This window comes from Apis cerana, linkage group LG11 (assembly GCF_029169275.1).
Source record: "Apis cerana isolate GH-2021 linkage group LG11, AcerK_1.0, whole genome shotgun sequence".
Taxonomy (NCBI): domain Eukaryota; kingdom Metazoa; phylum Arthropoda; class Insecta; order Hymenoptera; family Apidae; genus Apis; species Apis cerana.
The window spans coordinates 14,546,292-14,563,325 of NC_083862.1; the positions used below are offsets into that span (position 1 = coordinate 14,546,292).

The 17,034-nt window shown below is 25.4% G+C and overlaps 3 protein-coding genes across 14 annotated transcripts; 2 read left to right on the forward strand and 1 right to left on the reverse strand.

Annotated features, from left to right (window-relative positions):
• Positions 1-1,402: 1,402 nt before the first annotated feature.
• Positions 1,403-5,243, forward strand: LOC107995761 (uncharacterized). Of its 4 annotated transcripts, XM_017053425.3 has the most exons (7): positions 1,403-1,630; positions 2,331-2,658; positions 2,738-3,308; positions 3,538-3,594; positions 3,696-3,823; positions 3,903-4,099; positions 4,161-5,243. In XM_017053425.3, the coding sequence occupies exons 2-7, from the start codon at positions 2,419-2,421 to the stop codon at positions 4,240-4,242; spliced, it is 1,275 nt and encodes a 424-aa protein (XP_016908914.1). In that variant the 5' UTR covers positions 1,403-1,630; positions 2,331-2,418; the 3' UTR covers positions 4,243-5,243. The 4 variants fall into 4 exon arrangements, with proteins under 4 accessions (XP_016908914.1, XP_061938287.1, XP_061938286.1 ...); XM_062082303.1 differs by lacking the exon at positions 1,403-1,630 and having other exon boundaries at positions 1,816-2,658; positions 5,132-5,243; XM_062082302.1 differs by lacking the exon at positions 1,403-1,630 and having other exon boundaries at positions 1,819-2,658.
• LOC107998636 (uncharacterized) lies at positions 4,913-11,624 on the reverse strand. 9 transcript variants are annotated; one of them, XR_009832057.1, is made up of 11 exons: positions 11,462-11,624; positions 11,168-11,277; positions 10,823-10,972; positions 10,539-10,754; positions 10,277-10,468; positions 10,023-10,194; positions 9,834-9,948; positions 9,532-9,669; positions 8,876-8,917; positions 5,806-6,399; positions 4,913-5,607 (listed from the first exon to the last, which is right to left on the reverse strand). XR_009832057.1 is itself a non-coding variant. In XM_062082304.1 (10 exons), the coding sequence occupies exons 2-10, from the start codon at positions 11,263-11,265 to the stop codon at positions 5,213-5,215; spliced, it is 1,128 nt and encodes a 375-aa protein (XP_061938288.1). In that variant the 5' UTR covers positions 11,266-11,277; positions 11,462-11,624; the 3' UTR covers positions 4,913-5,212. The 9 variants fall into 9 exon arrangements, 8 of the variants coding, with proteins under 8 accessions (XP_061938288.1, XP_016913493.1, XP_061938290.1 ...); XM_062082304.1 differs by lacking the exon at positions 5,806-6,399 and having other exon boundaries at positions 4,913-5,217; XM_017058004.3 differs by having other exon boundaries at positions 4,913-6,399.
• Positions 11,625-11,957: 333 nt separating this feature from the next.
• LOC107998635 (serine/threonine-protein kinase polo) lies at positions 11,958-16,799 on the forward strand. The gene is made up of 7 exons (XM_017058000.3): positions 11,958-12,276; positions 12,749-12,973; positions 13,794-14,011; positions 14,101-14,396; positions 14,487-14,783; positions 15,087-15,487; positions 15,587-16,799. Exons 1-7 carry the CDS (start codon positions 12,184-12,186, stop codon positions 15,782-15,784), a joined length of 1,728 nt encoding a protein of 575 aa, XP_016913489.2. The 5' UTR covers positions 11,958-12,183; the 3' UTR covers positions 15,785-16,799.
• Positions 16,800-17,034: the final 235 nt, after the last annotated feature.

A 17,034-nucleotide genomic window follows, 5' to 3' on the forward strand; every position in this document is an offset into this window, starting at 1 on the left:
TTTAAATTCCCTACATCAGATGCAACGAAAATAATATGAAATTTTAAAATTTGATTAATGACGTTATTGCATCAATCTGAATCAGCGAATTTTCTGTATAATATAATATTCTGGAGAAATATAATATAATAGAGAAAAAGAAATGTTTGATTTTATTACCATTTGTATATTGTGCATACATTCTTTCTTTATTTTTTTTTTTCTTGTTCAATTTCATAATATAGTTTTTACTCATCGAATTGTATCTCATTTTATTCATTTCAGAATATCAGGTATATTATATTTTCATACCTTGAAATTATTCGTGAAGCATAAATCAGATCGTGAAATTGGGATCAATATTTTTTTCAAATCTTTCTGAAAACTGAATTGAACAAAATATTAAGAAAATTAATGAAATTTAATAAAATAAAATATCGTAACACAGTCATATTTAATTGAATGAAAATTGAAATTATTAATTGATTAAATTAAAAATGTAATTAGAAAATTAATTAATTGTATGTAATTTTTGCACTTATATTTACTATATATTTTCTGCACATATTGTTATAAATAGCATATACATATTTATTATCGAATCATTATGATTTAGATATATTATAGAATTATAGGCAAACAACAATGAAAATGTAGAAATGATAATATCATTAAAAATAAAAAATCGAAAATCGAAAAATATGTACTATGTATCGATGCATTTATTCCTAGTGAAGTAAAATTTAAAAAACCAAAAGTTAAGAAAAAAGATATTGTACCAGCATTTTTTTCGAATCGAAAATTAGATTTTTTAATTCCTAAAAAACAAAAAGATTTTATAAGAAATCTTAATTTACAAAATCTCAATTATAAAAAGAATGTGAAAGTTTAATAATGATAATCATATATATATAAATGTTAAAAAAGAATTTGGTCAAGACTCAACAGGGCGATCGAGACTCTACTTTCAAATTAAGTATTCAAGTCACTGTTATGTGAAAGCAGGATTCATAGTCCTTGAAAACGAGTTCCGGCATCAATTTAAAATTCAGTATAACGTATTTCGTTCTTCAAATATTTTTGAACTCTATAAATAATGTAAATTAAATAATTTTTTATGAATATTATAACCTTATCTGAATATTATAATACTGATTACACAGATAAGAAAAAAAAATAAAATCGTACACAAGGATCAAGATTTCTTAATGATTAAATGATATAAATTATTCTTGTTCATTTGCAATATATGCAATTTGAATCTATTAAAATCCATAATAAATAATCCGTGTTACGATATATTCTAAAAAATTAAATGAAATTAGTATATAATTTTACTTATTTTTATCAAACAGAAAAAGAGAAAGTAAAGAAGATATCTATAGTGTCTTGCCAAGCAAATGTTGGCAACACTCGGGCGAACAGCCGCCAAACCGGTCGAGTGGAGTCGTCGTAACGTTCGGAGACCCTTTTGAGTGCGGGTTGACTAGGTAAACAAAAGATGCCACGAAACAGCGCCGTCCACGATCAGGTTCGCAAAGGGTGAGCCTTTTAGCGACGACGCTACGCAAGTGTATCGATTCGAAAATCGATTGATCTCATCTGTGATTCTCGCAATCGCTGGAGAATCGACAAAAAACATGTTACTCAGGTAAGCAAAAATTATTTATTTATGATATATTCACACGTTTTAGTTCCTTTTTCTTATAATTTTGTTTAATTATCAGAATTTCTATAAATAATGTATTTTTATGATGATTATATCAAGTTTAATATTGGAATTTTTTTTAGAATCTATTTTTATTCGTTTATTAAAATGAACAAAGATTATTTTATTCATAAAATAATAAAAAATACTGTCCTAAAATTGAAATTAGAAATCCTAAAATTAAAATTGCAAATGTATGAAAAGAATGTGGAGAAAATAATTATTTTTCTTTGTTTCTATCACCGATCTACGTGTACATGACATGACTACTAGTCAGCAAAGTTGGATAGGATGACGAATTGAAAACTTATACATTACTCTATTTGGAAATTGTTTAATCAATATTTATAAAGTCTTTTGATAATATAAATCGCGTGAATAAATCCACGTGCTGTCCTCTATTTTTGTTATTATCTTCTAGTTTTTGCACTCAAACGTATTATAATTGTTCATGATACTTCATTGAATAAAGTGATTATTGAATAAAAATGTAATTTATCGCTTATATATCTACAATTATCAAAGAGTGATAACTATGTTTTTCTCTATCTTTATTAATTACCGTTGGTTTAGTGAAAGAAAATTATAAACCAATATTGTTAAATTTGTTGAAAGTGTTAGAATTAAATAATGTATATTTTAGGACATTTGTGATATAATATGTAATATATTTAAACTAGTCGATAATACGTTCTTCTACGATTGATCGATGTACATAATCTTAAAAATCGATGGCAACGAAAATCAAAATGGATCACATTCAAGGTGACATCGATCTACAAATCGATAATCCATCGAAAAACGCGGCAAACTTAATTGAATGGAATGTTGACATGAAAGTAACCGTATCTAAGGTAAAGAAGTCAAAGATGTTCCAAAGATTTTGCAGTATCGTTCTTTTCTTATTAGCGATTATTTTCGCTGTTATGTTGTCCCATTTGAGGAAGGAAGTGCGTGCCTTGCAAATACAAGTAAACTAATAAGAAAATTTTTTTTTTAAATGATTAATATTTAAAATTAAAAGTAAACATATCTTTTTAATTATTTTAGGTGCAATCTTTAAACATAAATTTATTATTATTAACATCCAAGTATGATAGGCTAAATCGAAGTTTAAATCAAGTTTGGATTCAAAGATCTGAAAGATTCCTTGAAAATAAAAAGTTGAATGATGTAAAAAGTTTATTAGAAGGAGCATCCTCGATATCTAAAACCGAAATTTTTGATGGAATTCGTAATAACAGAAATTTATACACTTACAATACCATAATTCCATATTTAAATTCACTCAAAAATTTCAAAAGGCAGCATATGTTATACAATAAGATTTATGATATGAATAATACCACAATTCTTAAATTATTTATGAAGCTAGAAAATAATAAAAATAATGCGAGTGATACTAATTTACGTATTGAAAGAGCAACACTAACAACAGAAAATCAGAATTTGATAAAAAAAATATCGAATCGTGTGAAAAGAAATCACGATAATATAAATGACGGTGATGAATTAAATGTATGGAAAGAATCACGTTCGGGAAGATCGAGAAGAGAGGAGAGAAGAGGTAAAAAACGGGGAAAGAACAAAAGGCGGCCCAAGCGCAGTCACAGGCGATTGGGTATTTACTATTATTTAGTTAGCTTGCGTTTTTATAATTGAAAGTGATCTTGAGAATTTCAATTTTTATTTATTTTTTTTAACAAAATTTCAATGTCAGAAGTAAAATATGATTGAAAATTAAAAAAGAAAAATATAATTTAAATCAAATAACGTATGTGTTAACTATTAATTTTGCTTAGCCAATATTGCTTTTTATTTAATATAAAAGATATTTCGATATCATTTAGGACCTTTGGTGGCAACATTTGTTGGAGCAATACCTGAACAACATATTACAGATACAGGTATGTGTAAAAAAAAAGTTAAATTAATAATATTAGTAAAATGCGATATTTAATTAAATTATAATAAATTATACTTATTTTTATAAATATTCTTATATTAGTTTATATTGGCCCATGGATTAAAAGTACTAAAAACAATACTCAATATAATTTAAATAAATTCCATTTAGTGGAAGATAAAAAATCTATCGAAGTTACAGCGACTGGTTTGTACATGATTTCCGCTCAGGTAAAAAAATCATGTTATTATTATTTGATGTTTAATAAGTTATATATATTTTCATAAATCTTTTTCTTTTCTTATTTAGATTTTTTATTTTGGCGAGCCAACAAACTATTCATATTGGATATTATTAAATTCCGAAGGTAAATCCACTACGCAAAAACTTGTGAAATGTTCTACAGCATCTTCTACATCAGCTACAGAAGTATCTTGTTATACAAGTGTAATAACTCCATTACAAAGAGGTGATAGAGTCCATATTCAACAACAAGAAAGAGATAGGTAATAAATTTAAAAATTAAATCATAAAATTATTTTCATAAAATATTTAAACATTTTTTAGATTAATAAATATGCGCGAAGGACACAGTTATATACAATTGGTACTTTTATCTAATACTATTTGTAAAAAACGTTTATGGTGAAGATGTAAATTACACACAAATATCGAAAATTGTGCCATGAATATGAAATGAAAAATGAAATTTATTTCTTTAAATGTGATTTCTGCATTTCTAAAGCAAAATTTTAAGATTATTTTTAAATAAAACAATAAAAATTAAGAAATTTATTAGCTTTTACACATTAAATTTTTCATTTTAAAAATATATATAAAAATAACTTTATTATGTATAAAATACGAATATTTTTTTTAAATAATTTGTTTTATATCTTTTTATAATTAAGATTTTATATAAAGTTGTATTTAAAAAATACATAATGAGAATTATGAAAAAATAATATTAGAATTTATTTTTCATAATAATAGTTTATTTTTTTAAAAAAAAATTAATCAAATATATATATTAACAATACTTTTGAATATTTACTTTCTTATTCATTAGAAATGAAAAAAATTAAAAATGTGATGTTACATTTTAAGACTAACATTATATATTAAAACTTTATATTGAAAAATATTTTTATTGTTAAAAAATATTATTAAGATAATTTTAAATAATATGCAATATTATTAAATAATGATTTTTAGAAATTTTAAGAATAAAGATTTCACTGATAATTGATGAGTTTTTTTATATTTTGTTTTTTTCTGACAAATAAAATATAAATAAATAATTTATTAAAAATATAATGTATATAAAAAATTAAAACTTATTTATTACATTCATACAAATTATAAGTTTTTATTTGTAAAAGAAAAATATTCTTTTATCATAAATATATCATAATCAATTATTAAATTCATACAAATTTTAAAAAGTCAGTTTTTCAATAACATGTGAAAATACGATATTTTATATCTTTTTACAATACTCGCCATTGAAAAATAAAAATACACTTGAATCTTCTTAGGAACAACGTCGATGCCAGTCATGTGGCAGATGTTTCTTGGCTCATGAATTGGTAGTACCATCTGTGACAGCATAGTCATTATCAACCTAAAGAAATTAATAATAAAAAATTAGAAATTGATAGATAAATAATAGAGACGAAGTATCTTATAAATACCTATCATTAACGCATTTATATGTAGTATTTGAATGTTGTCCATTATCAATTAAATTATAAAAATATATTATGCTCTTAAATTTTTTTTCATAATTATTTTGTAAATTCCTTCCCTGCTTTTTCATTTTGTTTTATTTTAACGTCACTATAAATCATAGTGTGTGTTTATAAACAAATGTGTTCTTTAAAAGAATTTTTAATGTGTACCTTTCGATTGTTACCTTATTGTCATTATTATGTTATATTTAAAAATATACTGCAGGTATCGTATGTATAAAGCGGGAATAGAATTTAAAATTGTTGCATATATTATATTTTACCTAAAATATATATATTTTTATCTTAGAATAGAAAAAAATTACCCTACATATTTTTTTTATTGTTCCACTTTACACTCGATAGATGCAGATCTAAATATTATCCTTGCTAACATTTGCGTTATAATAAATTTGTATATATATATATATATTTTTTTTTTTTTTTTTTTTATAAAAAACGGATAGATTTATTTTACTCACCTGAATTCGGGTTGAGGTTTACTCGAGCATTTGTCTTTTAATATATATGAGCGTAATACATGTTAGCATAGATTTAATTCGATATTCTTGTTGCTTGCTTTTCCATTGCTTTTTTTTTCTACATAATGTTTATCTTTTTCTTTTTCATTTTAAATATGCTTTCGTTGTCTATCTATATATGTATATATATGTACAAGATGCAATTAAATTTTTGCATATGATAAATTGGAAAATAATATATTGAGTGATGCTGATTATTTATATTGAAAAAAGAATTGCTTGAATGAAAAAAGATGCATCACAAAAATCAAATATTTCTTTAGTATAGATTGCTTAGAAAAATTAAATAAAGATATTCTAATTAATGAAAGATATCATAATATACTCTAACAGAAAAAACAATACTTTCTAGGTTTCATTTATGTGATACCTGATACCATTGGACATTAATAACATTTATGATACAGTCGTCATTTATTCATATAAATTTGTTAGTTATTTGTGTGAATCGGTATTCTCCTTGCTGGTAACAGAGGGAAGGTACTCTCTCTTTCTTTCATTCTGTTCCCTAAGTATCTCAGGTTGTTGTTACGCCTGTGAAATAAACTTAGTTTTTGTCAATTTTTATATATAGAATTGTCCAGAATTACCCATGAATGCTGTTATATATACACAATATATATATATACATATATATATATCAATAATATCGTACTTCATTCTGGACATAAAATATTCTTTGAACATTTTATATATATATATAATAGAATAAAAAAGAATAATTCTTTTCTTACTCTTTTTCATATAGAATATTACAAAAAATTTGTTTCCCATAAATTATTGTTTTTAATAAAAATTTTATACCTACGTTAGTTATAAAATGCACAGTATTTTTTTAAATTGAATTACTTTTTAATATAAATATCGTTTTTTAAGGCAGTTGCTGGTTTTCCTGCTTTCTAAATATTTTTTTGTAATTTAATCCATATAGTTCTCATATTAAAGGTGAGGAAATAATAAACATAAAAAAAATATTACTGTTTTTTTTCATGGTTCTTTTTTTCAAAGTTTCTTTTCATTTCGCTTGTTATTACTCTAATACTTACAACAATTAAATTGATTCACTATCACTATACCAATGACATGCGACGCTGACTTTTAATACAGTTTTAGACAATTTCATAATAACTTATAATAATAAACAAAATATAAGACCACATTATTTGTCTTATATAATTTTTATGTACTTTAACGTACACAACTGATTGGAACATTGTTTCGTATTCATGCATATTGAACCTTGAATAATTACATCGCTTTTCGATTTCACATAAATATCTATTTTTTTAATCGCTAATATTGAATTTTGATTGTCTCTGCCGATGTGACATTTCAATCTGCGATTAGTATTTAAATTATAATTAAAATAAATTCCTAACATTATTGATAAGTTTTCTAATATTTTTTCATTTGATGTGTCAAAACCAAAAAACTTTTTTATCACCACTAAGCAGAGCATTTTATATATAATTCACGCAAAAATTGAGCTCTATATTAAAACTATATATAAGTTGATTCATATATATGTATACGTATGAAATGAAATGTCGCAACAGTAAGACTAATATATTATATTATAAGTTTGTTTTTTGTATTAATATATTTTCAGAATCAAAATATCGCATTATTAAACGCATAATAAGGGGGGGCACCATATTCTGATACACGATTCTTTTTTTCAATTCGGTTAAATGTAAAACAAAATACACCACAAAATACAATTGCTTTTTCTTTTTTTTTTATACAGAATATAAAATATTCATTTTTTTTATATCTAAAATTTTTTAATATCATTGAGCTATGTATGTGTATGTTCACAATGATTAACCGATTAATGACTTTACAAATAGCGTAAATATCTTTGTCCTTAATAATTACAATGAAGATAATTACGATTTAATAATGTTTCACAATCGCAGATTGCTTTTTAAGATACAGAAAAAAAAAGATAAACTGTACATCAACTCAACTTAATTCTAAAGTAATATCGTTAGCCAAACATGACAAAAAGAATAGAATGCTATACTGCTAAGTCAAGTATAAAATGTTCATGTCATTTATACTTTTTTTTTTATAATTTTTTTATAATAATTAAACAATCATTTGGTCTTACCGCGTCTTCCATGCGCGCGACAAAGATAGAAATTCACAAATTTCATTAGAAAGCATTATTCTTTTTTTCAGCTCATTTTTCTCATTTGAATATAAAAATCTGTCATAGTGACAAATAAATTATTAATTATAAAACACTTAGTGTTCATGACAAATAATATTTGTCCAACTTTTTCACGCGCTAGGAACGATATACTTTTATTTTTTAAATTTGGAAAAAAGAAATGTTATCTAAAATGTATTTAGAATTAAATAGTTGCATGTGTAATTTAATAACGTCGCTGAGACTGGGCGTTTTGGTAACCAGCACTGCCACCTGTAAACAACCATAGCTTCTCCGTTCAATCATCTTTTAAGTATAAATTTTTTTTAATATGATTCTGTGTATTTAACATATACTATATATTAATCTTCATATAAAATTGAATAATAGGTATATATACTATGTATTTGCCTACTTTTTGGGGTACATTTGTCTTCTTTTTTTTTTATTATTATTATAATTATTACTATTTATTATATATTAAATTTTTTTTACTATTATTAAAACAAATCTTACAATATCTATACTTGCCACTTCATTTAATAGTTATAATTTATTATCGAAGCTATGAATTGTTATATTTATTACTGTTTGTAAAAATATAATAAAAAGTCCTATGCTATGTTTTTACTTCTTGCAGTTAACATTAAATGTTTCTATTTCTTCATCATAAATTGAAAAATTCACGATAGGATTTTGTTTTTATTTTCTTTCAAATATCTTCATTTCATTAAACTAGCAAATGTGATCGTTTTCTTGGTGGTATGTTTAAACCCGATCCTAAGTATTTTATTCACGGTAAAATATTGCCTTTCAGAAGTTAAAAAATTTTTTTGGATTGTAAATAGTACTTACCATAATCTTGTTTTCCATATACACCATCTTGACTCGAGTAATCTGTAAATATAACAAATAAGAGTTAGAAGTTATCAATTAATTATTTCAATTAATGTAGATATGACTCAGACGAGAAAAATCTGTAACTCACTAGATTTAAAACTTCAATTGTATTTTATTTACCTATGTAAAAGTGAATTTTTTGAAATATTAATGTTTTTTTTTGCTTGGGTGTGAAAATACTGATGATACAGTATTATTCTGGAATGAAGAATGGCAGGAGGCAGTGCTGCAGTGTTGGTATCCAGACGAAAATAGCCACATTTTTTTCTTTACCTTACCAATTTTTGTACTAATACTTCTTTTTTTAAATGGAAAGTTGTGATATCCAACTTTATTCAAATTAATAGATTCAAAGATAAAAGTGAAATAGAATCTATTATTTAAAATTCGTTTTAAAAAGAAAGTAAATTTTCAATTTTTGATAATTAAGCGTTTCTCGTCTGAATCGATTCATATTTGAAAATAACAAGTGCTTTTAATTCAAAAGTATAAAGAAAAAATATATAATTTTTTATTTTCTTCATTTTCCTTCTTTGTCCCTTTTTTGAAATGAAACCGAGGAAAAAATAAATACGTGATGTAAAACGTGGTGTCGAACGGAAAAAACTAACCATAAAGTTGTGTCGAGTAACCACCCCTGTTGGTCATAGAAGTGGCATTAGAAGATCGGTCATCGTAAGAGTTAATGGGGGCATAACCTGCACCCCCACCCCCTGCTACTGCTACCACTGCCTCCTGCTGGTAATTGGCTGTGCACGCAGTATATTATATTAATTACACCACGAAGTTAACAATAATATTGCCCTTTATATTATTTCCGAAAAGGGATTTCTTAATTGTTCTTTTTAATTTCGGCGACAGAATTTAAACTATAAAATATGATGAATTCATATTATTATAACTATAAACTAACCTGATGGTGGTGCTTTGCCATAACTGTAAGGATCACCAGCACTGAAAGCTCCTGTAGCTGGTACAGTAGGTGCTCCACCATACCTACTATCAGTAGCTGCTGATGGTGGATATCCCTAAATAAAATTATATAATTTGTTTAGAGATTCCATTCTTTTTATTTTTGAATTAATAAATTAAACTAGCTTACAGCTGTTTGACCATAATCTGGAGGTTGCTGATAACTTTCATAACTTTGATATGACGATTGAGTATAATTTTGTGATCCATAACCGCCACCATATCCCACAGGCTGTTGTTGTTGTGGTTGTTGTTGTCCTCCACCATAGGCATTGCTAGTACTTCCTCCATATCCACCTTGACTATATTATAATTTTTTTGGTAATAAAATTTTTTATTTTTATTACATTAAATCTATCCAAGTTAATTAAAATCATTAAATACCTTGGTGGTTGTGTCGCATAACCATTTGCAGGTTGAGAAGATGGCTGATCAAATCTTGGTCTTTTTGAAGGTCCACTTGAACCTGGAGGTCCACCACCTCTTTTTGATGGACCACCACCACCACGTCCACTACCTCTACTCCCACGATCTCCAAAACCTCTGCCTCCTGGACCACCTCTCCCAGATCCTCCCCTAAAATAATGTAACTTTTTTCTTTATATAATTTTAAATTTAATAGAGAGAGAAAGATTACAAATTTTACCTAGATCCCCCTCTGCTGCCTCTATCCATTCCTCCTCTACCTCGAAAATTACTACTACCTCCACGATTGTCTCCTCTACCAAAATCACCTCTTCCTCTACCTCGAAAACCACTACTTCCACCTCCTCTACTGCCACCACGTGGTGGACCTCCCATTCCTGGTAATGGTGGTCCACCACCTCCTGGACCACTAGACATTCCTGGATCTGGTGGTCCTCTGATATAATGACATAGATAAATAAAAAGAACAAAATAAATTAAATAAAATATAATTATATTTAATACCCAGGAGGAAAATGTCCACCACCACGACCACCTCTACCAGGAGGACCACCTCTGCCTCTCATTCCAGGTGGCCCACCTCTCATACCACCTCCAGGTCCACTACCTCTACCACCTCTCATCATACCTCCTCCTCCTCTTGGAGGTCCACCTCTATAAAAACAATTTTATATTTTGTACCACTATTTATATAAAATTTTAAAAAAAATGAAGTTAATTAATTAGCTATCTTATATTTTTTCACATATATTGCAAGTTACATACATTACATATATATATATATATATATATATATATATATGTATATGTATATATATATTAGTTAATGGTAAATATATATAGATATACCTTCCCCTGTCTCCGAAACCTCCGCGTCCTCTCATAGGACCACCGGGACCACCACGACCACCGCGGAATCCACCTCTACTAGCTGGTGCACCTTCCATTTATAGATATATCTAATATTTAAAATAAAATTTCTCAATAAGGAATAAGGAATATTGATTACAGTATAGACGCTAAAATTTTTAATGAAATATACAAAGTTTTTTTCAATCACAATTATTTTTCGCATACACTGAATAATTTATAAAAAAAAGTTCCAATAAAATGCACATTATATGTCTATTTAAACGTACTTACATTTCACTTATTTCTAAATAATCTTTTAATAAATACCAAACGCGCCAATCTTAGACAATCCAACAACGAAAATGGACGCCGGTTGCCGGAAAAAGAAGCATCGACCACACCACTCAAATTACTATACCGATGTATTACCGGATATCCTATTTATTTTGAAGCGTTTTCATGTACTACAGCAATTTTAAAAAACATAATCGAAAGAAAATATTTAATTCGAATAGCAATATATAAATTTGATTACTTTAAATATATAAAAGAAATTTAAATTAAAACTTAAATTATATTATTAAATGTACTATTATAAAATTTCTAGATATAATTTTGTAAATATTTTGTTCATATATATTTGCAATTATTTAAAATATTTTTGAACTTAAATAAAATATTAAACATTTAAAATTATTTTTATGTAATAGTATAATGAGATTCATGAGAATTTATCTTTAAATTGTCAAAGTATGGTGAATAAGTATACCTATGGATTCAACCTATGGTTAGATATATGGGGAAGCGCGGGATTGGTTAAGAAATTGAGATTTAAATATTGAAATCCGTTGCTTGTCTTCCGCATGACAAAAACAGCAAAATTTGTATTTGAGAAGAAAGTTAGCATTGAATATATTTCTTTTCGTGGAACATACAAGTAACGTGAGTAATATTAACCAGAACGCGACGTTTTACATCATATAGTGCACAATCCAGCCAAAAAATAATACAAGATGTCAAAAGACGAGAAAGAATGCGTTATTCCTGACGTGATATACGATGTAAACTCAGGAAAAAGTTATATTAAGGGACGATTTTTTGGAAAAGTAAGTATAATTTTTTCTTATATTTTATATTTTTTATATTAAAAATTTATTAACACTTTTATATTTCTATCTTTTTGGATTAATTTCAATTCGATAAAAATTATATAATTTTTATACTCAAATAATTTTTTGTTCAATGTAGCAATTTTTAATACTTGTTGCTTTTTTTTATAAATTTTATGAAAATTTTGATAAATATATAATAAAAATAACTGACTTATTTATTTATTTTTATTTAAATCTTAGTTAAATCAATTTTATTAAATACATAAAATATAAATTTTTAAGAAAACATAACTCAAATTCATTGCATTGAATATTACTTAATATAAAGAATTATATATTGCAAAAAATTATTGTATTATATATTTTACATATCTTTTACATATATAGTTTTTATTTTTTGTCTTTATTTATATTTTATTTTATATTTTACTTTATATTTTATTTATACTTTATACGTCTTATTTAGGGTGGTTTTGCAAAATGTTATGAAATTAGAGAATCAAAGTCACATCGTGTATTTGCTGGAAAAATTGTGCCAAAGTCACAAATTACAAAGAGCAATCAAAGAGAGAAAATGACACAAGAGATTTCCATTCATCAAACTTTGAATCATAAAAATATTGTAGGTTTTTATGGTTTTTTTGATGATCCACAAAATGTATATATAATTTTAGAGCTATGCAGAAAAAGGGTAAACATTTTCTTATAATCTTTTAATTAAAAAATTTTTTCAAAAATACAAATATAATTAATCTTTGTCTTGAACATACAAATAAAATAAATTTATTTATTTTTGTCTTTTGTTAATATTAAAATGGTATTTAAAAATACCAATTTTAAATTTAGATATCTATTGCTCTAAAAGTTATGTGTATATAAAAAAATTATTTTTAATATGATTGATATAATTTTCATGCTAAATTGTTATTTGTAACCTATACAGACTATAAAACTACTAGTTTACTTTTGATTTACTTATCTAACTAAAGTCTAACTTAAATCTAATCAAAGTAGAAACTCAAACTATAATTTAAATTAGATTAAAATTTATAATGTAAATATTATTAATATATTATTTAATGAAATTGATAATGATATAATCAATTTAATTATAAATTAGATTCAAATACAATTATAACCTAAATCAAAATCATATTTAGTCATAATCTAAATAAAGTTCAAATTTAATCATAATTTAAGTCAAATTTAAATTTAAATATAAACGCAATAAACAAAATATATACTATTTATCGGTACAATCGAATTTGATTGACCCGCCTATATAATGAGTTTATATGGACGAAGCCAATATGGCGTCAAAATACGTATATATACTAACTTTCATGCATAATTTTTAAATTGGCATTCTAAATTTAAAATTGATATTTTTTGAATTCCAATGATCGAATATTACTAAAAACATAGAATGTTAATAATGATATTTAATGATCCAAAACGAAATGTTATTAAAGTTATATATGTATTATTAAAGTGGAAATTATATTTTTTAGTCAATGATGGAATTACATAAACGTAGAAAAGCACTAACGGAATGCGAAACCAGATATTATATGAAGCAAATTTTGGATGGTGTCAATTATTTACACCAAAATAAAATAATTCATAGGGATCTTAAATTAGGTAACTTATTTTTGAGTGATGATCTACAGGTTAAAATTGGTGATTTTGGTTTAGCCACGAGATTAGAACATGAAGGAGAACGTAAAAAGTAATTGATCTGTTTATTTTTATATATATTTCAATATTTAATATGAATTTAATATGAAAAAATGAATTTACTTTTTATTTTATTAATAGAACTGTGTGTGGTACACCTAATTATATTGCACCAGAAATTTTAACTAAAGCTGGACATTCTTATGAAGTTGATATATGGAGTATTGGATGCATTATGTACACTTTGCTTGTAGGAAAACCTCCATTTGAAACATCAAGCTTAAAAGAAACTTATGCTAGAATAAAACAAGTCCAATATAAAATTCCTACACATATCAATACAATTGCAATGAATATGATATCTAATATGTTACAAGGAAATCCATCTAAACGTCCTTCCATAACAAAACTAATGAAAGATCCATTTTTTACTTGTGGTACATATCATCAAATTTTGTTAAAATATAGAATAATATTAATATTATTATGAAATATTTTTATTGATTGTTTTTTAAATTTTATAATAGGATTTATGCCACTTAGCTTACCATTATCATGTTTAACAATGGCACCTCGCCTAGACATGTTAGAAATGCATAATCAACGTAAACCATTATCTGAAATGAATACTAATGTAGGAGGAGAAGGACAAGATTTTGTATTCCGCGTACCTAATAGTCCGGTGCGTAAGACAAAACCCGCCGATGCGATTAGTGAAGTTCAAAAACTGAATCTTGATATTAGAAAAATGCTTCAAACATTGAGAGAACAGCTGAGTGCTGTATTAAAGGCTAAACCAAGTAGAGAAACAACTTCATCAGCAGGTACAATCATCCAAGGATTAAATTTTATTATTGCGTTTTGCATGGAAATTTTCGTTTATACTTACGGAAATTATTTCCTGATGCAGAATATTCAAGACCTTATCAGATTTTTGCGGAAACCTCAGGCACGAATCTCATGTCCTATTCTATTTCCCCATATTATTAAAACTAATATTTTTTTTTAAATAATGATAATTTTATATTATTTTAATAATAACTTATATAATATAAACTTTTAATTTAATATAATCAAACAAATAATTGAAAAATTTTAAGTGTAAATATATTTTATTAACTATTCAGATGAAATGACTGATCCAGCTGCACAACCTGTTGTATGGATAAGTAAATGGGTTGACTACTCGGATAAATATGGATTCGGATATCAACTTTCTGACGATGGTGTGGGTGTAATGTTCAATGATGGTACCCGTTTAATAATGCTAGCCAACTGTTTTAATATTCATTATATAAATCGAGAAGGAAATGAATTATATTACACAGTCAAAGAATATCCATCTGAATTAGAGAAAAAAATGAGGTTGATGAATTTTTTCCTAAAATATATGAAAGAACATTTAATGAAAGCCGGATGTTCTTTTGCTGTAAAACCATGTGATGCTATGTCTAGGATACCATACATGCATCAATGGTTTAGAACACAAAGTGCTGTAGTTATGCAATTGACTAATGGAACAGTACAAGTGAGTAATTAAATATTCTAAACATATTTTTGTTTAAGTTTTAAATTAAATATAATTATTAATTCATATATTTTTCTTTCTTTCTTTTTTTTTTTTTAGATAAATTTTCTTGATCATACAAAAATTATTATGTGTCCGCTAATGGCGGCTGTTACATATATAGACACAGAGAAGAATTTCCGAACTTATAGATTCCAAACTATACAAGAGAATGGATGTTGTAAAGGTTTAGCTAAAAATTTGGCATATGCTCACGAAAAACTTGTATTAATGTTATCGAATCCTCAAACTCGATAATTACGGCTTGAGATCAAATGTTTTAAGAAGAGAACAATTCTGATACCAGTATATTTTAGAAGTATTATGATTTTTTTTTTTTTTTTTAGTAAAAATAATGCCTTTATATTTGGCAAATAACAAATACAACTAATTAGTTATTTTATTTTTATTTTATTTTATAGAAATATATCGAATTTTTGCTAGATGTTTATATTGCAACATCCAAATGAAACATCTTACAAATCATGCAAACAGTTTAATTATTTCGGAGGTATTTTCACGTTCTCAAAGGGACCCTTCGTAATTTTTTTTATCAGTATAGACAAATTATGGTTTTAGTCCTTTTTGTAATAATTCGTATTTTGACAATTTTATGACTGAACGCATTTAAATTTGAGTATTTTGCCATGATATTCGTTACTCCATATAAATATCAAAAATAATTATAAAATATGAACAGTAATTGATTAACATTGCTTTAATGGAGTAGTGCAATTGAACACTTGTCTATTTATATATCTAATATACAAGGAAAAATAAGGGGACTAATCTTTAATATTATTCTAAGATGAATGCATTCCAAGAAAAAATTTTTCTCATCTGATTTTCATTTGACCAATGTTAGGTCTGCTAATGTGTGTAAAATATGCGTGTGCGTATTATGCACCATTAAAACATAGTAAAATTTCTAATTCTCTTGATTTTACAAGAGGAGATCAGAATTGTTTCGTAATTGTAAAATTATTGTACGACACCTAAAAAGTCGTGAAATGAAATGTTAAATAGAATAAGTGAAAACCTAACAAACGACAATATTTATATAAGGCCTAAATTCTTACTCTACAAAATATTTAAAAAAAAAATAAATATATACAAATGTGTACATAGATACAAACTTTCATGGCATTAAGATAATACATATCGTATCAGCATTTATTGCATTAAATATTAAGAAATTGTAATCATAGCATTATTTTTGTAAGTAGCCTATGACATTGTTTTGAAAATAAAATAAACTGATTTCATTCTTAAACTTATTGAATTAATTTTTATAATTATTAAATATACATAGACTTTGATTAGGTTAGGTATCATTTTTATACATATATATATTTTTGTAATTTTTGTTTTAACTATTTATATTTTTTTTTACCATAAATTTTTAACAAGAAATTATAAAAAATATATTGTGAATTAATTTTTTAATGTATGTTAATATCCAAATAAAATGTTAAAAACTTTTTAAACAAGATTAAAAAGTATACAAA